Here is a 27,588-nt window from a genome sequence, read left to right as displayed (position 1 = left end):
GGCGAGTCCGCGTTCCGAAAGCAGGCGACCCTTCCCGGCCGCCCCTTTCTGAGCCTCCAGCTGGCGCGGCGCTCCTTGGCAAGCGGCTAGCGGGGAAGAGCCGCCTCAGTGTCCCCACGTAGCCTCGAGGGCGGCCTTCCCACCACCCCCGCGGCTCGCTCCGCGCCTCCTTCGACACCCGCAGCAGCAGCCAGCCCGGCGAAGCCCCCTCGCTCGCTCGCTCGCTGCCGGTTGTGCTTCCCCTCGGCGGTTCCCGGGGCTGCAGCGCGCACCGCCTTCCCGCCCTTGGCGCGGCGCCCTCGGCCCGATTGGCTGGTGGGGCGCGCGGCGAGCGAGGCTGGCGCGGGGCTGCCGGCCATGAGGGCGCTGGCGCGGCTGCTGCTGCTACTGCTGCTGGCGGCGCTGCCGGGGCGCGGCTGGGGCGCGCGGTGCCCGGCGCGCTGCGACGTGTCGCGGTGCCCGAGCCCCGGCTGCCCCAGCGGCTACGTGCCCGACGGCTGCAACTGCTGCTTGGTGTGCGCGGCGGGCGAGGGCGAGGCGTGCGGCCGCGCCGAGGACCCGCCGTGCGGAGACGACCTCCAGTGCCGCTTCCCGCCCGCGGGGCAGGGCCCGGGCCCCGGCGTGTGCCAGTGCCAGCTCCGCGCGCCGGTGTGCGGCAGCGACGGCAGGACGTACGCCAACGGGTGCCGCCTCAAGAGCGCCGAGCGCCAGGCTCTGCAGCAGGGGCTGCCGCCCGTCGTGCAGGTCCAGAAGGGCGCCTGCGGAGCCGGTAAGAGCCGCGCGGACCCCCGCCAGCCCCGCAGACAACGAGCGAGGGCGAAGCGGAGAACCCGCCGCCCTCTGGCCCGGAGGGAGAGCAGCCGCTTAGGGGCCGCCTTCTCCTCCAGCCCCCAGAGAACCACAGACCCTCCGGGTCCTGCTCCGGATCCTGCGAGAGAGAAATACGGAGCGGGGTGGGAGCTTTAGACGCAGGACTTTGAAGGCGGCCTGACAGCTGTCACTGCTCCAGTGTGGTGGTCGCTGTTATCTCACTCAGTGGCGTAGCGTGGGTTGTCAGCACCCGGGGCAAGGCAAGTAATTTGCGCCCCCTAACCCGTGGATTTGCACCCCCTAACCCGTGGATTTGTGCCCCCTAACCCGTGGATTTGCACCCCCTAACCCGTGGATTTGTACCCCCTAACCCTAACCCCCAGATGTTGCGCCCGGTGCGGCCGGCCCCCCCTGCACCCCCCATGCTACGCCACTGATCTCACTCCGCCCTGCCGAACAGGTTTTGTATGCTTCTGTGGCGCTTCAGAAACCTGCAACACCTGTTCCACCAGAGAGAATAGCAGTGCGAAAGGTGAGTGAGTGTGTATGCACGCGATGCACAACTTGCATCGTTCCGCCTTCAGCTGTCTTGTTGCCGACAGTTTTCTTGTTGAGCCAAGCACCGTAGGCAAGCTTTTTATGGCAGTGCGCTCTTCCTGACGGGGCATTCTTCTGGCGAAGGCAATGCTTTATTCCATTAAAAGACAAAAAGCGTACTGATTTGTGCCACGTGCCAACGTGGCAACGGAACCAACTTGGGAGCAACCTCTCCATGTAATAACAGCTCAGTAGGGAAATGAGAAGGATTTAATGCACTGCATTAACTTCTCTCTCCGGTGGGGGAGCATGTGCTACTGGCAGCATCTCAAGAACGTTTTGTTCTGACATGGTTCCTTCTGTCAGCTGAACCCTTTTCAGTTCCCTTCCTAGTGCATCATGCCGAACGAAGCCTAACAGTAAGCCTCCGATCTTCAAAAAGTTATACATTTAGAGGATTATATTTTCACATTGACCTGCATGCAGTGGAAAAGGGGCTGGGAGAGGAGGTGGCTCTGCGTCCAAAACAAGAAAAGAAAAACCATCTAGTTAGGGTCAAACCGCATGTTACACTGCAGCACTCAGGGCTGGCCCACCCACCAGGCAAAGTGAGGCAACCAGCTTGGGTGGCAGGATCCACAAGGGTAGCAGATCTGGCCTCCAAGGAATGCCAGTGGCAGTTGTGGCACACTTCTCGGAGGCCGGATCTGGCACCTCTTTGGTAGCCTCCCACCCACTGCCGCCTCTACAGTGACCTTTTGGCAAATAGGAGGCGCTGCTGGTCGCCTCCCACTCTTGTTCCTAATGCAGATCTTTATTCCCCACTTACTCCTGATCTAGATCATTGCTCACTCCTTCCCTGGCAGGGTGACAAACCCACTTTGCGGTTCACTTCAAATGCCTTGGGCCAGCTCTGGCAGTAGCATTAAATCAAAGCTGCAACAACAAAGTAAGACGTGCCGTGAACAACTCTTGGCAGTGGCACAAATTGTAGTTCCATGTTCTTGTGGGACCCACTGTGGGTCACAGACTGATCTAAAGTGGGTCACATTAAAACAAGCAACACTATCACCATTTTGAGATAGGATAAAACATTAAGAAGTGGGTCTCTAAATACATATTTTGGGTGCTGTGTGGTGGCATCTCTCCTCCCTTCCCTTTGTGTATTGTGCTCCAAAATGGACCAACGTACGGGGACTTCCAACTCCCCCCTGGACAGATGCCTCTAGTATTATGTTGGTGGTGCTTGTGTCACTGGAGCTGATGGCTTGGTGGTGCTGTGATGTGTCCTTCATCAACCTCTCTCCATTGCATGTGGGTGATTTCACCAGCACACTCTCCAGATCTGCCTTTCTCAACCTTGGGTCCCCAAATGTTCTTGAACTTCAACTACAACTCCCATCATCCCTCACCACTGGTCATGCTGGCTAGGAATGATGGGAGTTGTAGTCCAACAACATCTGGGGACCCATGGTTGAGACTTGGTGGGCACAGGCAGTGTTTCAAGGAGTACTAGGGAAGCAAGCCTAGAGACTAGGTTGATGTCTGTTGTTTCCATAACTCTTCTTGTTATGAGACTTTTGTGGGTGAGCAGAGAGTTTGTTTGGATCCTGGGTGAGAACTTGGAGACTGAGAGGGAGCGTGTGTCAGAAGGAAAATGAATTGATACTGATTTATATATATTAGTCACTTTGCATTAATGGAACATTTTAATACGTAACGGTGTAATTTTGTAATATTTAAGTTGTCTGTTGCTTTTTAAGCTTTTAGTACACCGCTTAGAGATGTTTTAAACATATTAAGCAGTATAGAAATTAAATAATCAATGCCTTCTCTTCTAAAATGCTATTTTAGTAGGATTTGGCAGCAGCTATTTTTTTGGCATAATAGTTGCTTACCTTCCCCCATATCCTGCATCCTGGTGTAACTAGGGTATAGGATTGCTCTGTAAGTGGAACTGATGGGGTTTTTTCCCTCGAATCAGAAACTCCAGTTGAACTATTTTTGGCAATTGCGTAACATTTTCAGATAGTATGTAAAATTTACATGACACACTTTTAAAGTTTTTGTTTAGCAACTTATGTCAAACACGCTAAATAGATCTCCTTGGTTTTAGGACAGTGGAAAGTTTTTTTGGGGAAAACTTTCCATTCAGTTTTTCCCAGAAAACCCACATAATCTGCTAGAAATACAAACACTCAAACAATAACATTATTTTCTTTTCCGGTTGTTTCCTGCAAGTTTCAGACAGTTTCAAAATGTTTACTTTGGTTTTCTGTGTGTACAAGTAATACCATTTGAAAATTTTAAAAACAGCATTTCATAGTTCTGTGGCTGAGTCATGAAAACATGTGCACAATGGGCTGTGAACTTTTTGTTTTTGAAGAACTGTTTTACCCTGTAAATTAAAGCCACAGTAATGCAGAGACAGAGACTCTTAACACAATATTTGGAGGTTGGCAAAGGGAGAAAAAAAGCCATTATCTTAGGCTGCATACACCCAGCAGTTTAAAATGGATTCAGTGTGTGCATGTTTTTCACACTCCCCTCCATTTAATTTGGATTTCCCTGATCCACAGATAATGTGATTTGGGGGGGGGGGATCAACATATAATTTCATTTTACCCAGCTATGGACATACTGAAGAGTATTGTGTGTGAGGGAGGGGGTTTAACCTATGTGCTGATGTTTTGTTGGATATCACGACATTCCTCAGTGGGCTGCTGGTGGGTTGAGAGCAACACATATTTTATGTAAAAAAACCCAACCCACTGTTTTGTGTAAGTGTGCTATAACACAAAACTTGTATCTCAAAAACATTTTTTTTAATAAAAAAATTGCCCACCCACACAGGTAAACAAATATGCTCACAGCAGACCTCGCAACACTTTTACTGTCATCATCATTATTAAATAAATTTATATGCTGCCTTTCAACCCAAGATCACAGGGTGGTTGAAATTCTGATGGGAAGCCCACTCACAGGTGGGGAATGCGCTGTTGTGCTCAGGTGCTGCTTTCAGGTGTCTGATTGGTCATGGCAAAAACAGGATGCTGGACTAGACAGGCCATTGGCTCAATCCAGCAGGCTCTTCTTATATTCTTGGGACCTAAGTGCAACCACATTCTCCCCATTTGTGATGCCCAGAAACTGGTACACTGAAGATGGAACATGGTTAAGAGCAAATGATAGGCTTACAGTGGTACCTCTGGATGTGAACGGGTAGACCAAATGATGCCTCCAAAATGAAAACACAAAATACATACACCCCACACACATTTAAAAGGGCATAGAATCAGCCAAAGGCTTGGGTGAAGAGGATTGTTTTTGCCTGGTGCCTAAAAATATGTAGTGAAGGTGCCAACGAACCTCCCTGGGGAGAGTATTTCACAAACAGGGAGCCGCTGCAGAAAAGACCCATTCCCTTGTTGCCACCCTCTGGGCCTCATGTGTTGGAGGCACATGAAGAAGGGCCTCAAATGATTTTCGCCAGGTCTGGATTAGTTCATATGGGGATAGGTGGTCCTTTGTGCAAGTCTGGTATAATGGAAAACTTGTATTTCAAAAATGGAAAAGAATTGGCTGTGTGCACAGTTAAACAAATATGCCCACAATTGACCTCAGGTTTCCAGAAGTTATGGTGGGTGGGGAAATGCCAACTGAGGGGAGAGGACAACACCACAGGGTGCAAATAAATGCAGCTCATCTCACTAGTGTGGACAGGAAGCCTCAAGACCTTGAGAGTTCAATTGAATGCTCATGCGTGCACAAAAGCACACCCGGGAAAATCAAATTTGTGTGGCTCACGTGCACTTTAAACCTCTCTGGTGTGCCTGGCAGGGTGTAGAAGTATGAATGGTGGCTGAATGTATAAAATGCCTTTTTTGTTTGTTTAATGAGGAATAACTTCAATGGAGGATTTGGAATCACAATAAATATGCATAGAAAGGAAATGGGTGTTGGGAAATTAAAAGGTGATGTGGAAACACATATAGGAGCTTGAAGTATATACTTACTGAGAGTCAAAGCCCAAAGCAGGGGGCAGCATATACTTATTAATAAATAAGAAATTTAAATGTTAATATAAATTCTAAAATCCACCTTCTAAAATCGAACTTGCGCTCAAAGTTATAAAGTTGACCTCTGGCAAGTAAAGAAAACTTTTTGAAATGTTGCCAATGGAATTTGTCCATCCCCTTCAGAATCTGCTTCCTTCATTTATTTTCTTTGAAGATATTTTTTTAAAAGCAACTTTCAGCACAACAGGTTCAGCATGGAATAAAATAATAATTATGACTCATGTCGTCTGAGGAAATGAGATGTTAAACTGTTAAAAAAATGAACCACTAGTCCAGAATAAACAATATTTTTTTAAAAAGCTTAAAACTCCTTCCTAATGTTGGAATATTTGATGTGCTCCTGTAGAGAAGCAAAACAAAAACATAGCATTTTAAAAGAAAATAATATTCCTCCCCCGCCAAGTACTTCTGGGAACTTATTTATTTCTAATTACACTTTTCACATTTCCTGTAATGATGATGTCCTCATGCAGAATGACAAACAAACAAAATACAGGGACAATTTTTGTTTCTCTGAGAAACTAACCAAAAAGCTTCCGGGGGGTGGGGTGGGGAAATATCTTTACATTTATATTGTTATTTTGTTTTTTCACACCTTAAATTAAAAATTATTATTTGCTTGATTCTGAAGAGCTGAGACAAAATAAAATACAGGACGTGACCATTTTACACACATCAGATTGATGGCTGACTGCCCACATGCTCATCACCACACATCTGGAAGTGGCCCAAAAATGGGGCGGGGCTGGGGCAGGGGCAGGCATTCCTATTACGTAGAAATAAGCAAAATCCCTATTGATTTCTAATTTCTTAATAACACTTCCCTTTATCTTTGCTAGTATAGATCATCAACAGCCAAACAGCCCAAGGTATAAGTTTAACTTCATTGCAGATGTGGTGGAGAAGATTGCACCAGCAGTTGTACATATAGAACTTTTCTTAAGGTAAGCTGCTGGCATTTATGATTAAAAGTAAAAATGCTGTGCAAGTACATACCTAGTTTTGATGACAACAGGAAAGCGCAACACTACTTTGCCACCATTGGGGATTCGACCACCGGCGGCTGGGGGCAGGGACGGGTTTATGGTAGATTTCCTAGATTTCTTTTGATTTCCTTCTCTTTACTTTGTGCTCATTCAGCCGTTCTGTTGAGGTGGATTTTGCACATGTCCAATTTAGAGCAGAATACTGTCAGCAACACACACAAAAATTGTGCTGCATGCTCAGGCCCGGCTAGCCAATTGGATGGAGCTGGAGGCACAGACACTCAGCAGAAGTGGCTTAGGCAGAACCAAGGAGTGGATGAAGAAACATGGGTTTTCTGGAGAAGGTTCCAAGATAAAATATGTATACAATGTGCACAAGTATGGACTCACAGGTGACAAACAGAATGCTGAAAGCCTGGATTTTACCAGCAAGGGTAGATGGCAACAACAATGGGTGGAGTTGCACAATAAATAGTAACTGAGCATTTTCCATAGAAAATCTTGCCAGTATTGGGTGGTTACTGTTTTGGTGCATTTAATCACCCACCATCTGTTTGTAGTGCCCATTAGATCAACTTACTTGTGGTGACTTTAGCTCTGCCTCTTGTACCTCAGGAAACCTGTTGGCAGAGGAAATGGGGGAACGTTCACTGTACTCACTGTGAGCTTTTACTGAGGGTAAATTTACAAAAAGGGAGAATAGCAGAAAAGTGTCTCATTTTAAAATGTGGATGTCAGAGCACTGATATTTTTGTAAAGAAGATTCAAAATCTACCTCAGTTTCCTCGGGTAGGAGCTTACCCTAGATATAATTGGTATTAAAATTCATTACACTAAGTGAGCTTGAGGCACAAGAGCAAGTCTGGCAATTTTATCCTGTCATCCTACAGCCTTTTTGAGTCCATAGCCTCCTCTCCTTGGGAATCTTCCAGGCAGCCATTTTGCTTCCGCAGTACTCATGAATTCGTCTTAAGTTGCAGAGCCAAACAACACAACGTGACACAGGAGTTCTGGGACTGAATCACCCAATTTCTTTTTATTTTCCTGAAAGCGGGCAGACGATCCCACAGAGTTGAGGGTTGTTTAACCCATTTCCCCTCCAAATCAGTTCTCCAATGCAAGTCACTCAACAGCCCCCCCCCCCAATGTCGCCATTATCCATGAAGGGAAGAAAACCATGCATTTTCTCATTGACCTTGCATGTTTTCTTCTCAGTAGCTAATACCAACCAGAGAGGGTACAGGGGTGAGGAATTAACCAACCTCAACCCCCAGACTTTACCCTCAATTCAAATTGGGAACCCCTTCAAGGTGTTTTTACAAAAGTAAAAGGGCATTGTGAGATCTTCACTCAGATAAAGTGGCTGGTAAAACAAGCATTAACACCCCCCCCAATATAATACATAACAATAAAACAGGATCAGGTAAAATCACAGATCTCCCACATCATGTGTAGTTTGGCCTTGGGATATGGGCAACTGAGAAGAAAAAGGAATTGGGAATTGCCGTATTTTTTGCCCTATAGGACGCACTTTTTCCCCTCCAAAAATGAAGGGGAAATGTGTGTGCGTCCTATGGGGCGAATGCAGGCTTTCGCTGAAGCCTGGAGAGCGAGAGGGGTCGGTGCGCACTGACCCCTCTCCCTCTCCAGGCTTCAGGAAGCTATCCGCAAGGCTTGGGAGCCCGCAGGAGTTCCCGCCGGGCTCCCTAGGCTTGCGGATAGCAGCCTGTTCTGGGGTCGGGGGAAGCTCGGGCTTCTCCCGCCCCAGCCCTGCGCCTGCGGGGGAAATAATTTTTTTTCTTTATTCCCCCCCCCCAAAAAAAAACTAGGTGCGCCCTGTGGGCCGGTGCGCCCTATAGGGCGAAAAATACCTGATTATGGCTGACTTTTGTTTGGACGTATAAGCTGTAGCTGCTGTTGCAGGTAGATGCTTAAAGATGGGTTGCTCCTGAAGGCTGTCTGTAGTGAAGGACCATCACTATTATAGTGTCTGGATGCTTGTTGTGGGGCATGTGCTGGGATTTCTACAGCATTTTATGGGTCTCTTGTGTCTCTTTTAGCAGCTCTGTCATCCCAGCCATTTCTCTGGAGAAGAGGCACTGCCCTCTTTTTGTTTCTGGAAAAAGGGTGCAGATCATGGCTGTGGCCTGCTTATTTTTTCTCGGTGAGCTTCATTGATTAAGAGGTGGCATTTTTTCCAGGCATCCTCTGTTTGGCCGGAATGTTCCTCTTTCCAGTGGATCTGGGTTTATTGTGTCAGATGCAGGTTTAATTGTAACCAATGCCCACGTGGTGTCAAGCAGCTCCACAGTCACCGGGCGACAACGATTGAAAATCCAGCTGCAGAATGGAGATACATATGATGCAACAATCAAAGACATTGATAAGAAATCTGATATAGCGACGATAAAGATTAATCCACGGGTAAGTAGGGCAAAGGAAGTGTGCCCAATATTTGACGAATGCTCTTTGCATTGAAACCTGAGGCTGCTGGCGCTCCATAGTTGCCTTTAGACTCCCACTGTTTTATGGTAAGGATTCAGTCACATACCTGAAATTACGGTTTTCACGAATAAAGTGGATTAAAGTACTCTGGCGCAACAAATCCACTTTTAAAAAACACCCCCACTTTTTGTTAGGAAGGAGAGTTGATGGGGAAAGGCAGGAAAAGTGTGAGATAACAGTTCAAGGACAGCAAACAAATGAGAATAGTTGCTCAGGAAAGAGCTGCGTTTGTGTCTCTTGTAACAACTAGTTTTTCCCTAAGAAGGTAGTGATTTTAGCAGGGTTAAAGTGCATTGAGGTAGAGGGTGCTTCTCCTCTTGGATCTTATCTTAATAGGCATGAAATGCATCACAAGTGAAACATTCCGCAAATGGAAATTTCTTACATTTTGCCAAGTTCCTTTCAAGTGATTTAGATTGAGAACAGATTTGTAGATGAATGTGCACTCTGAAATGCCTAAAACATAAATCATAGATGGTACAGTGACTGTATTTCCTGACAAGATGTTGGAAGCAAGAGGAAAAGGGAAACCCGGATTGATTTCTAAACTCCAGTTCTTTCATAGTGCTGTTCATTATGAAAGACACAAAGAAGTAAAGTTTAAATTCATGATAGATTTACCACCGCCGCCCGCAATTACTTCATGAAGCAGCTTGGAAAAAGCTGAGAAACTCCCTTTACTTCAAAAGATATTGGTAAATAGCATAAATTATTCCAAACCAGTTGGAATTAATTCCCATCCCTGATTGGGAGTACAATGGTATCTGCTCACCCCACCCATAAGCCTCTGTTGAGATGTCAGGAGCACTGCAAACAATATTCCCCAACAGTCTTTGGGATCAACAGAGCAGTGCTGGGAGGAGTACAGGTGTGGTGCAGAAGGAAGGAGAGAGATTTCTCCCCACCTTCATGGTGGGTAAAAAGGTAAAGGGACCCCTGACCATTAGGTCCAGTCGTGACCGACTCTGGGGTTGCGGCGCTCATCTCGCTTTATTGGCCGAGGGAGCCGGCGTACAGCTTCCGGGTCATGTGGCCAGCATGACTAAGCCGCTTCTGGCAAACCAGAGCAGTGCACTTTGATGTGCTTTCGAACTGCTAGGTGGGCAGGAGCTGGGACTGAGCAACGGGAGCTCACTCCGTCGCGGGGATTCGAACCGCCAACCTTCTGATTGGCAAGTCCCAGGCTCTGTGGTTTAACCCACAGCGCCACCCACGTCCCTTCATGGTGGGTCAGAGAGTGCAATTGAGTTCTTCCCTGGCTTGATTAAAATCTGAGCCATGGGGAAACTGGGGTGGGGGTTATAATGTTCATCTTGCATGTGAGGGCAGCAGCCACAATTCATAATATGAACCTGAGAAGTTATTATTTTCAGTGGCACCTCTAGTTTAAATGTTGAGAATTGGACTGAAAACAGAACGTTGGTGTCCTGGTGGTCTTTATTCAATTTTCTTGTGGGGCTGTATGTAAATTTTACTAACATTTCTGCACCAATACATCCCAAGATCTTGGAGTGTTCAAGGCGGGCATAAGGCCAAGTTCCAAAAGCAACAGTTGCTGGGAAAGGAGATCGAGCTTAGCCAAGATGGGGGGTCCTCTGCAGTGAGCTCAAGCTGGGGTCTGGTGGTTCCTGAGGCCCTGGTCCTTGGGGTCAGTTTACAGAGTTGTCAGTCAGATGTCAGGATTAGTTGAAAAGCAGAGATTGATCTGCAAAGCTTGTGGCAGTCACACAGTATGGGTGGTGGAGAGCGTAAGGCCACGGAGCTTGGCTCCTGGGAACCCAGTAGCTTGCCTTGAGTAGTGCAGACTTAGTCCAAAGTCTGAGCTTCATAGTTCTTCATAGTTCTACCCTGTCCCTAGTTCTGATACATTACTAAAAAAAATTCTGGGAATGCTATGTGTTATGTACTGAGTTGAATAGGATCCAAACTGCAGCAGTCTGATTGGTCCTAGAACAATAGGATCCAAAAGGCAGCAGTCTGATTGGTCCTAGAACAATAGGATTCAGAATGCAGCAGTCTGATTGGCCCTAGAACAATACAGCAGTATGTTTGGTTGGCAGGAACCACCCAATCATGCTCCAGATAGAAGTGAATCCACAACCTGATTGGCTTACAGTAGAATTCCGGAATTAGCCAATCATGTGCAGCCCACTGTGTAAATAATGTATATAAAGCAGATACTTTGAGGGGACTTTGATTCATTCCTCCTCACCACTATGAGCTGAATAAAGAGCATGAAATCACTTTGCGACTCTGAGTTTATTTCACTATGGTTTGCTTTCCTCTGCTCAAATGCAACCACTGCCTTTATCTCCTAGAAAAAGTTGCCTTTCCTCGCCATGGGCCTGTCTGGGGATCTGAGGCCTGGTGAATTCGTTGTGGCCATTGGGAGCCCCTTTGCTTTGCAGAACACAGTGACAACAGGGATTGTCAGTACAGCCCAGCGGGATGGCAAAGAGCTTGGCTTGAAGGATTCCGACATGGATTATGTCCAGACAGATGCTATCATCAATGTAAGTAAATCCTCTGATTTCAGGAAATCTCAAAATCTATGAAGGACCAGAGGTGATGATTTTTAATCAGTCCAACTACTGAGAAAGAACATAATATTGGAAGCTTTTCCAATAATATCACAGTTTACAGTTTATCCAACTTACAGCAGTCCAGTACATTCAATACATCTTTTGACTACAGGCAACCCCCAATTTACGCAGGAGTTACGTTCCCAGGCACGACATGTTGAAGTGAAATCGCATATATTTGAAACGCCACTGAAAAAGCCTGCAAATACCCAGTTCTACTCCTTTTTGTGACATTTTTGTAACTTTTGGGGTGGCTTCGGGTTGGGAACAATGCCTGTGTGCGCAGTCATTCACACTGAACATGCCTAAAATGGCAGCTGCCTGTATTTCAAAGAAACCGTGAAAGCGGTCTGTATTTATGAAATAACAAAGGCTGATTAATGTTTTCTATTTTTCTGGTGTTGATGAATCATTGTTTAACCTCTGTCCTTGTTTCTTAAGAAAAAGTAACTTGTAGAACTTGGCAAATTGTTTTGCATTGGCTCATTATTTTAATGTTTCGGCTTATGTTCTTTGCAGGAGGAGGACTCTAGTCCTATTTCCTGATCAGCAGGGCTACCTTAACCCTGACCACTCCCAGCAGCAGTGTGGCATCTCAGACTCAGTCCGAGCCCCTGAAAGGGGTGCTGTAGACCAACAGCCGTTAACCTTTTCAGACCTGGGGCCCACCTTTAACCCCAAAATGCACTTGGTGATCCCATAACTTAATTTTTACCACTTATTTGTGTGGTGGTAGCGCTGCTGTTGCGACCTATCTTAGATCAGGCTGTGACCCTGTAGTGCAGAGGTAGGGGGTCTTTTTGGCTATACTGATGGCTTGAGAACCTTCATTTTCTCTGGTTGCTCCATTTCTCTACTGCCTGACCATCCCTGTTGGGCTCAGCTGCCATTCCCTCATCTAGGATGTGGTGGGGTCTTCAGCCATAAAGTTCCTGGGAAGTGGTAGGCAACCAATTCCTGGTCTTTCCAGTGACTCACACAGCCCATGCATGACAGGCCAGGCAAGTGTAAGCTCAGAGAAAGATGGGAGTGGGAGAGCAACTCCGTGTCCGCCCACATCAGGCATGTCTGTCATTCTCCAGTGAGGCAAAAAGCTGAGGTGCCTTATAGAGATGTAGATGCAGAAAGCGCTAAGATTGGCCTCACACATTTGTGTTTTCCTAGCTGTCCCAGTAATTTTAGCTGAACTGCCATCTTACTGAAACTTGCAACTTGTGCAAGGGAATGAACGTGTGTCTTTATGTCTGCATATGGTGCATGCATATTGTTGTTGTTGGCATCTGTCTGTCTCGAGAGACAGTGGAGTGCAGCCTTTATAGGTGAAGTCAAACCACTGCATTGGCAGCACTGAAGTGATCTCCCTGTGAAGAAAATGAGTCTAAGGTGCACACAGCAGCTTTTGTGGGGCAGAAAATACAGAATTGCTGCCTGATAAAGTATGCTTCATTGAAATATGATGTTCACTTCCTGAAAGTAGCCATAATGTTTTCTGATATTGTTTTGCAGTACGGAAACTCAGGAGGACCTCTGGTAAACTTGGTAAGGACAGATTACTTTAAAGGAGCTTGATAGGCATCTGTCTGCTTTCATTTATCAGATTGAATAGTTTTTTTCAAAAAGGGACAGTTACCCAAATTGCCACCTTGATAGTCTCAGTTTGGCCAATAATGTAGGAGTTGTTTTATGTAGTGGCTGGAGTGCTAGACCTGGGAGGCCAGGGTCCCAGTCTCCACTTGATCGTGAAGTTCCCTGGGTTATCATGAGTGTGAGAAGGACAGGTCTATCCATGCATTGATGATACCCAGCCTTGTTTCCTCTTCTAATTTAACCTAATTCCCACAGTCTTTAAGTCTATTGTGAATGGCAGCGACATTCCAAGCTCTCAAGCAGAGAAAGGGCTTTTCCAGCCCTGCTCTGCAGGATTCCTTAACTAGAGATACCAGGGACCGAACACGAAGCCCTGGGCACGCAAAGCCTGGGCTCCACCACTGAGCTGTGGTAGGTGCCCTGGGTCTATTTTGTGACATCCAAAAATGATGCGGAAGCCCAGCTCACTGGTCCACTGGGCAAGGCAGAGCTGAATGCAGAAGCCAAAGACTCAGTCCAGCATCACAAGCCATGGCGACACATGACAGTTGCAAAAAGACAAGCGTATACAATCAGAGCTTTTTTTGGGTTAAAAATGAAGTGCTGGCACTGATAGCATAGAGCATGAGATTCTTAATGTCAGGGTTGTGGATTGGAGCCCAAGGTTGGCCAAAAGATTCCTGCATTGCAGGGGGTTGGGCTAGATGACCCTCAGGGTCCCTTCCAACTCTATAATCTACCTTGGTAAAATGACCAAGGGGGTTGTACTCTGTAGCAGTGAGTACCGTGTCAGAAAAAACACTGATTCTCGTTAATTTACTATTGTGATAAAAGCACAAGCTGCCTGTTAGGAATACATTTCTTTTTAAAGGCAAAAGCTTTTAAAATAACAAATGAAATGTGTTGGTATCTTACTTCAACAGGATGGAGAAGTGATTGGCATCAATACATTAAAGGTTGCTGCAGGAATTTCCTTTGCTATTCCTTCCGATCGCATTGCTCGATTCCTGTCGGAGAATTCTGACAAAGAAAGTAAAGGTAAAATTTGGAAGCAATTGTCGGGGATTGGGCCAGAGCAGGGGGTGGGGAAAGCTTTTCAGAGGCAAAAATGGGCAGAGCAACAAATGTGAATTTTGCCGTTTTTCCCCCAGTAGGCTATTTTCTTTGGACACTCACCCCCCCCCCCCGCACCCTCCTCCCAGGGATGCAAGAAGCATTGTCAGAGTTCAGGGGCATGGTCCATGCAGGCAAAAACACCCAAGGAGGGTGCAAAGTGGGGCTGGTAAGGGCCTGGGGAAGGTGTGCTACGGCCTAGGGACGGGCTCTGAGCCTGAGGTTCCCCATTGCTGGACTAGGGAAAGATACTGTACTTCCGGTTTAGTGCAACCAAAAGTTTATTTTTGATAGAAATGCCCTAGGCCGCCTTAACAGTTCTTCATGATGATATTATGTGGCAGCACAATACTCTTACGTAAGAGTCCTAAACATGCCTTAAAAAACAAGTCCTATCAAACTCGGTGGGGCTTACTTCCAGGTAAATAGGTTTAGGATTGCCGCACTAGAGCATAGCCTCTTAGGAAAAGCAAACGTTTAGTTATAACTAAGCGTTTGCCCCAGGCATAGTTTATAGCATTATTAAATAATAATAAATAAAGGAGGCCTCTTATTGAGATGAAAGATGCTTAAACAAAGTCTTTCATATCTGCAGTGATAAGACGGATGTTGGCATGACGTTATTGTGCTACTCCTGAAACTGTTTGCACTCAGGGAGTTTGTGCATGTACTGCAATATGCATGATTATAATAGCATATTATCACAGTTGTGTTATCAAGATCATATATCGTTTTGAGACTGGAACTGATCCTCGGTTTTCCTGCCCGAGTGCTTTTCCACATGCATCCCATTGCAAGTGCTATTTGATATAAATATGCTTTTATGTTATGGCTGTATCATCTGTTGGCAGAACAGTTTGGCAGCTCAAATGACATTAAAATGGTTTAATAGTCCCTCTGAGCACCATCACTATTTAGGGACCACGAGTGCTGCTACTTCCCCTCTTCAGCCTCTGCTATGCGAAGACAAAGAAGCTGGGTCCCTTCCTTTCTCACTAGTGGTCCCTATCCTGTTTTCCGTCCCACTGGACCCTTCCCCTCACTCCTTCAGACTTCACTTTTCCTCCTTCTGTGTTGAGCCTACAATGATGACTATTTTTCCATGTGTGAAATTGACTAGTACATTACTAGTGCAGCTTAGGGCGTAGTAAGCAGCCAGGCTCCTTTCACATCTTACATATCACTCTTCTGCATTCTGTCCTAGCTGGCTGCCTTAATTTCCTTCCTTTCTAACCCGCTCCCCTTCATTTCTTCACACGCTTTTAGTAGCAAGTGCTCCTGCAGGCTGCCAGACAGAAAGCACTGGGGGCTCCTTATCCACAGAACAGGCACAGCACAATAAGCTGTTGCGCCAGCTTTTCCTGTGTTGCTGCCGCTGAACTGAATCGATTCAGTTCTCACGTTGGATTGACAATGAAGTGCTAGAACTGTGTGTTGAGGCTCGTAAAGATGTCAGTATTAATTGCTCTTGGAATTGTTATTACTCATATATCAGTATCTGCCTGTGAGCATGAATTAGATACAAAGTGTGGCATTTAACATAATTGAAGCATTTTTAATGGTTACGTAATTTCTGATATTATTTCCACCAACTCTGGAAAAACTCAGCCTCCAGCTGCAAAAGTAATTATGGTCCCTATCTGGGGCACATTTTAATAATTATAAAATATAAAATACAATGCACAGATGGTTATAACCAAGTCCCCTTCTCCGCCCCCCCCCCCAACCTCAGCATCCAGTTTGTCCCTTCCACGTGGCCCCAGCTCTTGGATCAGTGGAGGAAGAGGTCACAAAATATCTATTTGCACATACATTTCCTCATCCAGCTGTAGTTACGAGAGTGGAAGCAGGGTTGGTTAGATCATTATTTGAAGCACAAGTCACCAGAGTAATTCTCCACTAATAATAGAAGTCCCTGCTGTTGCAGGAAAAGGGCATGAAAAATCGCTAAGAAAAATCCCTTTCTGGACTCCTAACACTTCACAACTGGAAAACCACAAAATATCCTCTATTAATTGCCCAGCTCCATCTTTGATCCTTGCTGCTCTAACTGTTTCAGAAACATGAGTCCCTCATTTCCTTTTTCCTAGAAGCAACATGGGAAGTAATTAGGAGCAACATTATGTACTAATGACTATGGGTCGCATCCAGTGCTGCACTTGCAGAGTCCTACTCAGCCACCAGGACTTCCTCTCCCTGCCCACCTCCAGATATGCCCCGGAAGGTCCTCCAGCCTTCTGGAGCAGATTTTGAGGGTGCATGGGGGAGTCTGCCAGGGAGAAGAGAGGAGTGAAAAGTTCTGCTGTGCAAGCAGAAGTCTGCTGTGTTAACAGAATAGCTGTTTTGGTTACGACCACATATGTCTATCTGTGTGTACATGTACGTATGTACACACATGCTGAAACCAACCCGTTAGAAAACATGAAACCTATTTAAGAACCTATAGGGGCTATTCTCACCCCCAAAAGCCAAGCCCAATTAGAAACAGTAAAAGCTGATGGTTCTTTGGTGAAATACTCAGCCTTGTTCTTTTGCAGACATTAAAGCGAATGAAATTCTGCAGCTGGGTGGTGGTCACTAAGTGCATATATGAAGTACATATGATAGAATTAGGAAGGAGCCTTGCCAGTCTGATTTTTTATTTATTTTATTTACAATGTTCTATGCTGCTTTTTTTGCACAAGTGCCCATTCAAAATGACTTACAATTAAAAAAATGCCTAGAAGGCAACTTGAAAGTTTTCCTCCTACCATACTAATGGGTTTAGGGATGCAGGTCGTGCTGTGGTCTAAACCACTGAGCCTCTTGGGCTTGCCAATCAGGTTGGCAGTTCAAATCCCCGTGATGGTGGTGAGCTCCTGTTGCTGTGTCCCAGCTCTTGCCCACCTAGCAGTTCGAAAGCACACCAGTGCAAGTCGATAAACAGGTACTGCTGCAGGAGGAAGATAAACGGCATTTCCGTGCGCTGTGGGTTCCGGCATGGTGTCCTGTTGCACCAGGAGCGGTTTAATCATGCTGGCCACAAGACCAACACCGGCTCCCTCGACCTGAAAAGTTAGATGAGTGCCTCACCCCATAGTTGCCTTTGGCTGGACTTAGCCACCCAGGGGTCCTTTGCCTTTTGCCTTTTTTTACTAATGGATGCAATCCCCCATACCTCTTGTGCTGCTATTGAGCTTTTTACTATTAAACTTAGTAAAAAGCTTAATAGCAGCATGGTGTTGAATCATCAGAGTCTCAGGGGAGAGAATATGAGGACTGGATGTTGGCAGGTGTTAAATATTCGCAAAATGCTTGAGTTATATGCGTCATGAGTTATTTAGAAAGCTGTCGTTTCCATGCCAGGGAAAGGAGGGAGGGAAGCAGGCAGACAAAAGGGGGATGGGGAGAGAGAATGAGAATTCTTCTGCCTACCACCCCCATTCACAACCCTTCACCTTGTCCATTATGAAATACCGTACATTGGTAATGTTCACTCTTGCACACTGGATGTATGTATGTATGTTTAAGTGCATTCATTTTAGAAAAGATGCACCTGTCTGTATGCCCAGTTTGACAAAATGGGAATGGAGGGTGGGCAAGTACTTTTTGTCAGGGGAGGACAAGCACTCAGCATATGCATATATCCTCTCAACGCCCACCCACTAGTGTGAATGGGAAACATTGGCTTAGGAATCAAAAGGCAGAAAATTAAATCTGCTTTTTGGTGTGGAACCCTTGCACCAATGTGCACGTGGAAAATTTGGACCTGAGGTACTCATTGTGTGAGAAAACACCTCCACATGAAACAGCCCTCGTTTTAGGGCCAAACCAAATAGACTTTTGTTCTTCCATCCATTTCAGTCTCTCTTTAAACAGAGCTGTGAGTCCCCCAAATGGTATTGGCACCAGGAAACAGGAGGCCCTTTTCTCAGTGTAAAGCCTGTCCGCCATGTCACAGGTTTCCTGGTGGGGGAAGTAGCAGCCAGAGAGAGTACTTGTACCAGAAAAAGGTGGAGAGTATTGACACTCCTCTCAGCACTGTGCTCCCCGCCTAATTTGCAGGGCCCTGTGGCTGTTTTTAAAACAAAGTTTAAACAAAGCCTCACTGTCAGTCATCCCCTTGTGTTGGGGACAGGGCACCTTCCCTGCTCTGAGGTCATACAGAGAAATAAAGGTTTGAGAACTGCTGCAGATATAGAACTGCTTGCCCTTTCAAGAAAGCACTTTGGAGACAGGTTTTACCTTAGGCGAAATAGATCATATATATAAACTTTGTAAGTCGTAAGGTCTAAAAATAGGAAGCTGCCACATAGTTTAGAAACTTGGCAGATGGTCTGGCCTTTCCGTAAGCTTTCCTAACAACCTGATGTTATGAATTGGCTTGAACTGCTGCCTGTGGAGATTGGTTTGTGCCGACACACACATACACACAAACGTGGACTTCTCTGCCCTCCTTCCCTTATGGCCAGGAAAGAGAGGTGCAGAGCCCTTAAGATGCTGCCTGAGGGAGGAAATGCCAGCCCTAGGTCTTTTTCTCAGCCCCATTATGTAGCACACCTGAGCCCTGGAAGGGCTGGCACTTGAGCTGAGCCAACTCTGGCCATTGGGGACATTTCTGTGAAGACCTTCTTATGTTGACAGGGCATGGCAGCTGTTTCCTTTTAAACTTTTTTTAAATTACCGTATTTTTTGCTCCATATGACACACTTTCCCCCTCCTAAACAGCAAGGGGAAATGTGTGTGTGTCTTACGGAGCGAATGCAGGTGGGAGGCAGGTGGGAAAAGAGCCGCACACATGCTCTGCGCGGCTCTTGGGGGCTATTCCCGAGGAGGGAGAAGGGACTGACTGGCTGTGTCAGTCCCTTCTCCCTCCTCGTAGAAAAGCCCGCAGGAGCCGTGCTCCCTTTAAAGAGTGCACGGCTCTTGCTGGCTTTTGTGGGAGGTGGGGGAAGGGACAGAGGGCAGCCCCTCAGTCCCTTCCCCCACCTCCCGGAAAAGCCCCCAAGAGCCGCACTCCCTTTCACTAGCCATGTGAAGCATGTGTGCGGCTCTTGGGGGCTTTTTCCCTGAGGAGGGAGAAGGGCAGCCCGTCAGTGAGGGCTGCCCTTCTCCCTACTTGGGGAAAGCCTGCAAGCGCCGCATACATGCTCCACGCGGCTCGTGAAAGGGAGCACTGAGCAGAGACTGGGATGCATACAGGCTCTGCTCAGCGCTCCCTTTAAAAATATTTTTTTTCTTGCACAGTGGTGCCTCGCAAGACGAAAATAATCCGTTCTGCGAGTCTCTTCATCTAGCGGTTTTTTCGTCTTGCGAAGCAACCCTATTAGCGGCTTAGCGGATTAGCGCTATTAGCGGTTTAGCGGCTTAGCGGCTATTAAAGGCTTAGCGGCTTAGCGGCTTAGAAAAAGGGGGGGGGAGCAAAAAAAATCGCAAGACTCGCAAGACTTTTTCATCTTGCGAAGCAAGCCCATAGGGAAATTCGTCTTGCGAAGCGCATCGAAAAACGGAAAACCCTTTCGTCTAGCGGGTTTTTCGTCTTGCGAGGCATTCGTCTTGCGGGGCACCACTGCATTCCCCTTCCAAAAACTAGATGTGCCTTATGGTCAGGTGCATCTTACGGAGCAAAAAATACAGTAGCCGGGCATTTTAATGATTATCTGCATTGGTTTTAATGTTTTGACGGTGTACACTGTTCTTTTATTTCCTTATACAGCGGCATAGAAATACTTTAAAAAATAAATAAAATTTACAATATGTTGCTGAGAAACCCAACTGTCTTAAAGAGATGGCCTATGGCACAAACTTTGGTTATTTTATATGCCATGTAGAGGTTTTTATGTAATTCTGTTGTGTTTTATGTTACTTTGTGCTTTGGAACGTTTTGAAAAAGCTAACTAGGTTTTCATTTTTATTCCAGATATGAAAAAAAGGTTTATTGGAATAAGGATGCTGACGATAACACCTGCGTAAGTCTCTCTTGGTGTCCTGAACTACAGAACACCCAGAGCTGCATTCATGTATATAATTCCAGTTGATATAAGCCCATCTCCCATGTGCAGAATTGTAACCCTGGGCCCAAATCCAGTCGTTGCCAGGGGCTGCGAATCATGTATAACAACGGGTGGACCAGATGAGCATTCTCATGCACATCAAAAAGAAGCATTGCTGCCATCTGGGGTCAGCATTTTCAGGAAACGACCAATGCCATAATGCCTCAGGAAGGCCCATTGACCCCCTGACCTGCTGTGTAGGAAGAGGAGCATCTGGGCAGCTGCCCTCCCTCCCTCAGTGCCATTGCACCCCTGCTGGCACGGATAGCCTCTCTTTTGCAGCTACTGCCCAGAATAGGAAAGCCTGCTGTTGTGTTGTGCCACCAACTGACAGCCCAAGTAGACAGGCAGGAGAGGTGGGTCAGGAGCAGCAGCAGCAGTACCAGGTACTGGGAGATGCTGGCAGCAGTGGGGACTGGACCACAGGTCTCATCCTCACATCTGTCCAGAGGGAGAGGACAGGTAAAGTTCATCTCCTGTACATCTGAGGGTGCAAGTGATGAAGGTGGTAAGGAGTTGCCACAGCCTCTTGGGAGAGAGCAGAGCAAGCATGGACCGCAGCTGCTCCTCTCACATGCCTAACTGCTCATTTTGGCAAGCAGTGAGGAACGTCTGTGTGGGAATGTTCAGGGTGACAGGAGAGGATATATTGTTTATTAATATCCTTCCTAACTGGCGCTAGCAAGTTCCTTAGCAGTTACATTCCCCTTTTTACATGCACAGCAGGTAGCTGGTTGCGGGCTCGTGTGAGCTTCTCACTATTATACAATTCAGTCTGCCTCAGATTGAATTGTACATTCCTGGTAAGTTCCTTTAAATCCCTCTTAAATCCCTCTTAAAAGTATAAAGATGCCACAATCTTATTCAAAGTCAATAAAAGAAGTTTACTTACATCAGTTCACAGTTGGATTCCTGAAGACAGACTTAGTTACAAAGGCAGACTTAGTTATTCCCCCATATGGGGGAATAAACCCAGTGCTTCTGCTAGCTGAGAGCTATCAAAGCAGTCCTAGCTAAAAGCTGTTCAAACGAAGAAGGAAGTCAAAAAGAGGGAGGTGTGCTGCGTGACTCGTCCCTTTGTTACCTGGACAGGTTAGGTCATGCCCACCTTCTATCACATGCAAAAAGAAGGATGCTCCAGCCAGGAGGGACAGGAAGTTTCGACTGGATGGACCAAACATTCCCTTTTATGTCTTCTCTAGCATTTCAAGGAATGTTGTAGTTGACTGCTTCTCATGGATCACATCCCACAGTCTGCAGCAGCAGCAGCTGCCTCCCATCTCAGTCTGGAAGAGGAGGAGAAGCTGCTGTTGCCTTGTTGAAGGGGGTGGCCACAAGAAGCTCGCCTGAGGCAAAGCACCTTACCACAGACAATAACCTTGGACTACTTGAACGAGGGTGTGGATGCACATCCACAGTGTCTGCAGAAGGCAGCTTATGCATGTGGATGCCTCTTACACGTGTGCATGGGTGTGTGTAGCTAGGCTGTGATTTTATGTTTTATTAGAGACACGCTTGAGTTTAAAATGACTAAGGACCAAAGTTCACATGACATGTAGTTTGCCCCCAGTATTTTTCCTTTTACAAAATTAAGGGTGCCATCTAAAGTGGAAGATAAGCACAGAGGATAAGGGACTTCTTAATCCTTGACCACTCAGGTTTTCCTGATTAAAAACAAAACAATAGTACACACCCCAAAAGCTGCTTGTCTCAGGGCAGAACCAGCTGGGAGGGGAGTGGTTTTTTGGCAGAAAAGAACTGTAGGCTCATAGTCCATTTTAGATCACAGTCTCTGCAACTGCATTTTGTAAAATAAAATATAAAAAAAAACTGTTGGGAGACAACACATTGGAACAGAGAATTGGGTTCAGCTGATCCAACAGCCAGCTTATTTGTGGAAATAGTTTCTCAGGCAAGATTACGTGTGAGCTGTGTACTTTGATAAGAGGGGCTTGCAGCGATTCCTCCACAAGGAAGCTGTGATCTTCCATTGTGGTGTTGAGGCTTTGGGTTGCTAAGAGAAGCAGAACACATTTTTTTTAAATTAAACAAAATTGGCAAGAAGTTCTTATGCAGCTGCAGGGTGGCACTGGCAGCAGCAGAATCCTTCGAACTCCCCGAACACCCTGTTAGGATGTTCCCCAATTTCCTGAGACTCCTGGGCTCTTCACAGGCCCCTCAAGGCCCAGCAGCTGATGAGAAACAGCTTATTTCGGCAGACTCCAAAAAGGAATGCCAGCCAGCAGCACTGCCAAGTCTGAGGGGTCCCTAGGCAAGGTGACCTCTGGGTACCACCCTGATTTCTCTGCAATCCTCTCACCTCACTGCCCCTCTGCCAGGCAGCAAGAAAGGGCCCCCGTTCCTTGTTTATGTGGGTGGGCAGAGTGAAAAATACATTCTCCGAAGGATGGCTTAGGCAGCAGCCTCTTATTAATGCTGAAGTAGCTTGCTTTTGAATTATGGTGCTGGAGGAGACTCTTGAGAGTCCCATGGACTGCAAGAAGAACAAACCTCTCCATTCTGAAGGAAATCAGCCCTGAGTGCTCACTGGAAGGACAGATCCTGAAGCTGAGGCTCCAATACTTTGGCCACCTCATGAGAAGAGAAGACTCCCTGGAAAAGACCCTGATGTTGGGAAAGATGGAGGGCACAAGGAGAAGGGGACGACAGAGGATGAGATGGTTGGATGGTGTTCTCGAAGCTACCAGCATGAGTTTGACCAAACTGCGGGAGGCAGTGGAAGACAGGAGTGCCTGGTGTTCTCTGGTCCATGGGGTCACGAAGAGTCGGACACGACTAAACGACTCAACAACAACAAAGCTTTACCTCTCTGCACACAAACCTCAGTTGATGCTGCACAGGCTACACAGTGGGAATCACTTGAGCAGCACATGCCTGGAAGCATCATGGCTGGTGGCCTCATTCTGATACAAAATATGAATAACTGTCATTTTATCGTCCACCCAGTTTGCTTTAATGGCAGCAGAAAAAGGCTCACTTTCCTGAACCCCAGAGGTTTATAGTCAACAAAGTTGGCCCATCAGACTTCTGCCTGCACTCCAGGACTTCCTCTCCCTCTCCTCTCCCCATGCATAGTCCCCCAGCCCCCATATCTGTTCAGAGAACTTCCCCCAACCCTATGATGCAGATTTGAGCATCAGAGGAGAGAAAGTCCCATTGCTCAGCTGGAAGTTCTTGCACTAATGGGGCAGCTTTGTTGGATACAACCCAAAATATCCAGAGATGGGAGTGGGGCGGGGTGGGCTCATTCTCATCCTCTCCCACTTTGAGAAGAAATAGTGCTCCTAATCTTTCAGACACCCAGTCAGCTTTTCTCAACCCTTCCTTCCAAAGAACCAGAGGAGCTGTGCAGCACAGCCCACCTGCCCCTTCTTCCATGAGTTTCCCTCCCCCTGGGGTACTACATCTGTTCCCAGAAGCTGAATGTTACAACCGTTTTTCAGAAAAACTGCTCATCCACCTTGCCTTTCACGAAGCGGCCACATAAACAGCCTGTGTCTTACAAGTTTCACTTGCCCTACTAACTTCCATTTAACACAATACTGCAAAGTTGTTTTAAAATGTTAATTCATGGAGGTAGAAATTCTGAATTCTTCAAAAGCTGCAGCAGCAATAGTAATATAATGATTCAATTTTGGTAATATTTGTGCTTCTTTTCTTTCTTTCTTTTAGACTAGTGGAAGAACTTAAGCTCGATGATCCAGATTTTCCAGATGTCAGTAGTGGAATTTATGTGCATGAAGTTGTTCCAAATTCTCCATCTCAGAGGTATATTGGTCACAATCCAGAAGCAGTTGCTTAAAACATGCTAAATCCAGCATAAACTCAGAGGCACAATTAGATTCAAGGTTCAACTTGTGTTGACTGATTTTTATTTTTTAACCGTCTAAAAAAACTTGTAATGAGAGCCCTGCTTTCTTTTTCTGGAGTTGTATATCCAGTGGTATTTCATTTTTAAGTATTATTCTTAAAGTCTCAGTTGTATTAGATTTCAAACCACGTAGGAGAAGTCTGTAATATCTGTGCTTATTTTTGTTTTTTGTTCTAATATTGTTTTTAATGCTGTAACCCACCCTGGGACCTTAGGCTACAGGGTGGGTTGTAAATAACAATAACAATAACAATTCATTGTAAGATGCTTTGGGAGTGTTTAAGATAAAGGTAAAGGTACCCCTGACCATTAGGTCCAGGCACAGACGACTCTGGGGTTGCAGCGCTCATCTCGCTGTATTGGCCGAGGGAGCCGGTGTACAGCTTCCGGGTCATGTGGCCAGCATGACTAAGCTGCTTCTGGCGAACCAGAGCAGCGCACGTAAACACTGCTTACCTTCCTTACGGAGCGGTACCTATTTATTTACTTGCACTTTGACGTGCTTTTGAACTGCTAGGTTGGCAGGAGCAGGGACCAAGCAACGGGAGCTCACCCTGTCGCAGGGATTCGAACCGCCGACCTTCTGATCGGCAAGCCCTAGGCTCTGTGGTTTAGACCACAGCACCACCCGCGTCCCTCTTGGGAATGTTTAGAGGAGGTCAAAATGTTTTAATAAATAAATTTGTTTGTAGGTTTTTAAAAAAAATAAAGGATGGACTTTAGCTTATTGCTGTTTCTCTTTTGCCATCACAGAGGTGGGATTAAGGATGGAGATATCATTGTTAAGGTGAATGGGCGTCCATTGGAGACTTCTGCAGACCTGCAAGACGCAGTAATGAATGAATCACCTCTACTACTTGAAGTTAGAAGGGGAAACGATGACTTGTTGTTTAACATAGAACCTGAAGTGCTTATGTAAAACAAACTGAGGAAGATCATTGCAACACAATTAAACTCATTTATTCTGGAACATCAGATACCTCCTTTACAATGATTGACATAACTGCCTGAGCCGGGGCTGTACCTGACAGTCAACAACCTCACTACTTCAAGAAAAGTTCCTTTTGGTAGTTCTGCATATTGAATTTCATATAGTGTACGACTGTTGTATATGAAAGCAGTGAAATGTAGAAAAATGATTCTTATAGAATTATTGCCTGATATAAAAGCAAAACAATGTGCAAAAGAAAGCTTAAACTTTGAGAAAGTGCACAATTTTTCAGGGTTTTTAAAATGATTTTTTTTCATTGTATTAAGAAAGCATTATTGTACAAATTGTATACTTATGACAAGTACTGTATGTTCTACTGTACAAAGATTAAAGTTTACACAACTGAAAAGTTTTCTCTTTAATTCTGTTCAGCTATTATTTCCTAGTACTATTGCTTTGAACAGAAGCACTATACAACAGCCCACCTGAGCCCTCAATAGAAGTGCTGTACTATGACAACTAGGGCTATATCACTCACGTTTAAGCTTAAGCCATTGCCAAAGAGGAGTATAGTACTTGTAATGTTAGCTGGAGCTGGTGTCCTTTGGGACGAAGGGCAGGATATTCATTCAACAAATTAATAAATAATTCTATATAGTATCTCTGTTCTGGATTCACTAGAGGGAAGGGTGAAAAGAAGGATGCACATCTGTCACTACTGTTCACTAAGTGTCTGTTGCGCAGCAAAATGTTCTGTGAACATTTCTCCAAGAAAAACAATAGAATCATAGAAATTTAGGCACCAGCAAAAATGTTTCTCCTTAACCAGGCCTTTGGCAAATTAACACTCTCTGTCTTTCTAAATGTGTTTGTGGAAAGGGAGGTTATTGGTTTGTGTTTGTTTTGGATCTTATTATTTTTGTGTTCTCATCTTGTACTTTTATGTCATGAACTGCCCTGTGATCTTTGGAGGAAGGGAAAATACAGATTTAATAAATAATAGTTAGTAGTAGTAGTAGTAATAATAATAATAATAATAATAATAATAATAATAATAATAATAAATAGAATTGTGGAGCTGGAAGGGATGCATCCAATCCAACCCCCGAAGAGAGGAAGAGATTAATTTTATTAGTAATTATTTAGGCTCTACTGAGAGGGAACTAAGTGGAAAGGACCTTGTCACATCCTCCATCTAATGCACGGAACTGCTGGCCAGCCTGCCAGAAGGCTGGAGGCCACAAAGCTATTTCTAAGTACTAGAGCAGGGGTCCTCAACCTTTTTCAGCCACGGCCTGGTCCACCGTCCCTCAGACCATGTGGTGGGCCGGGCTATATTTTGAAGGGGGGAAAAATGAACGAATTCCTATGGCCCACAAATAACCCAGAGATGCATTTTAAATAAAAGGGCACATTCTACTCATGTAAAAACACCAGGCAGGCCCCACAAATAACCCAGAGATGCATTTTAAATAAAAGCACACATTCTACTCATGTAAAAACACGCTGATTCCTGGACCGTCGTCCGTGGGCCGGATTTAGAAGGCGATTGGGCCGGATCTGGCCCACGGGCCTTAGGTTGCCCACCCCTGGACTAGAGGGATCCTGCATTTGTGTGCGCAGACTGGCTGAACCACTCTCAAGCGGAGGCAGCAGCCTTAACTGATGATGGGGGTTAATGGCAGCAACCCCACATTCCTCCTGAGCTTGGTACACACCTCAACAGAGAATCAGGTTGCATATTTATTAGTTTATTTATTATTTTCATCATTATTATTATACTCTACCTTTCCACCTGACATGGCTCTAGGCAGCTTCCTGATAAAAATAAGAACCGCTTAAAAACACAGGAAAAAAACAATCATTAAAAACAATTCAACATTAATAGAATTAGAACGATATACATACATAAAATCTTAAAACCATACAAATAATTGCAATAAAAACAGCAGGGCTCCAGCATTTTCATTAAAAAGTAGTGAGTTCCCCAACAATTAATAATAATAATATTTTTTTATTTATACGCCGCCCTTCCTGGTTTAAAAACCAGGCTCAGGGCGGCTAACGGCAAATATAAAACATTGATTAAAATGGGACTTAAAAACAGCATAAAACACAACATAAAATGCAGTGTCAATATCAATCAAATTCAAAAATCCAGGGGTCATTTTGGGGAGGGGGAAAAACAACAACCCAGATAGTAGACATCAAATGATCACCAGGGCTAACTGGCCCAAAGCCTGTTGCAACAGGAAAGTCCACCTGCCTGAGGAAGGACAGCAAGGAGGGAGCCAGTTTGGTTTCTCTAGGGAGGGAGGTCCAAACCACGGAGCCACCACTGAGAAGGCCCTCCCAGTGGCGTAGCGTGGGGCGTGCAGGGGGGGCCGGCCGCACCGGGCACAACATCTGGGGGTTAGGGTTAGGGGGCGCAAATCCACGGGTTAGGGGGCGCAAATTACTTGCCTTGCCCCGGGTGCTGACAACCCACGCTACGCCACTGGGCCCTCCCTCTCCCGCTTCCCCACCAAGCAGGC

The 27,588-nt window shown here is 45.8% G+C and overlaps 1 protein-coding gene and 1 long non-coding RNA gene across 2 annotated transcripts; one reads left to right on the top strand and one right to left on the bottom strand.

The window, feature by feature from the left end:
• Positions 1-160: 160 nt before the first annotated feature.
• On the top strand, positions 161-25,463 carry HTRA3 (HtrA serine peptidase 3). Its single transcript, XM_083630636.1, has 9 exons — positions 161-769; positions 6,271-6,370; positions 8,614-8,836; positions 11,236-11,430; positions 13,006-13,038; positions 14,010-14,124; positions 20,099-20,147; positions 23,925-24,020; positions 24,877-25,463. The coding sequence occupies exons 1-9, from the start codon at positions 358-360 to the stop codon at positions 25,040-25,042; spliced, it is 1,389 nt and encodes a 462-aa protein (XP_083486762.1). The 5' UTR covers positions 161-357; the 3' UTR covers positions 25,043-25,463.
• LOC310770315 lies at positions 15,293-21,358 on the bottom strand. Its single transcript, XR_014552059.1, has 2 exons — positions 19,814-21,358; positions 15,293-18,847 (listed from the first exon to the last, which is right to left on the bottom strand). It is a non-coding gene; the product is annotated as an uncharacterized lncRNA (long non-coding RNA).
• Positions 25,464-27,588: the final 2,125 nt, after the last annotated feature.

Source organism: Podarcis filfolensis (assembly GCF_964270895.1).
Source record: "Podarcis filfolensis genome assembly, chromosome: 9".
Classification (NCBI taxonomy): domain Eukaryota; kingdom Metazoa; phylum Chordata; class Lepidosauria; order Squamata; family Lacertidae; genus Podarcis; species Podarcis filfolensis.
This window is presented reverse-complemented; position numbering and strand designations above follow the sequence as displayed.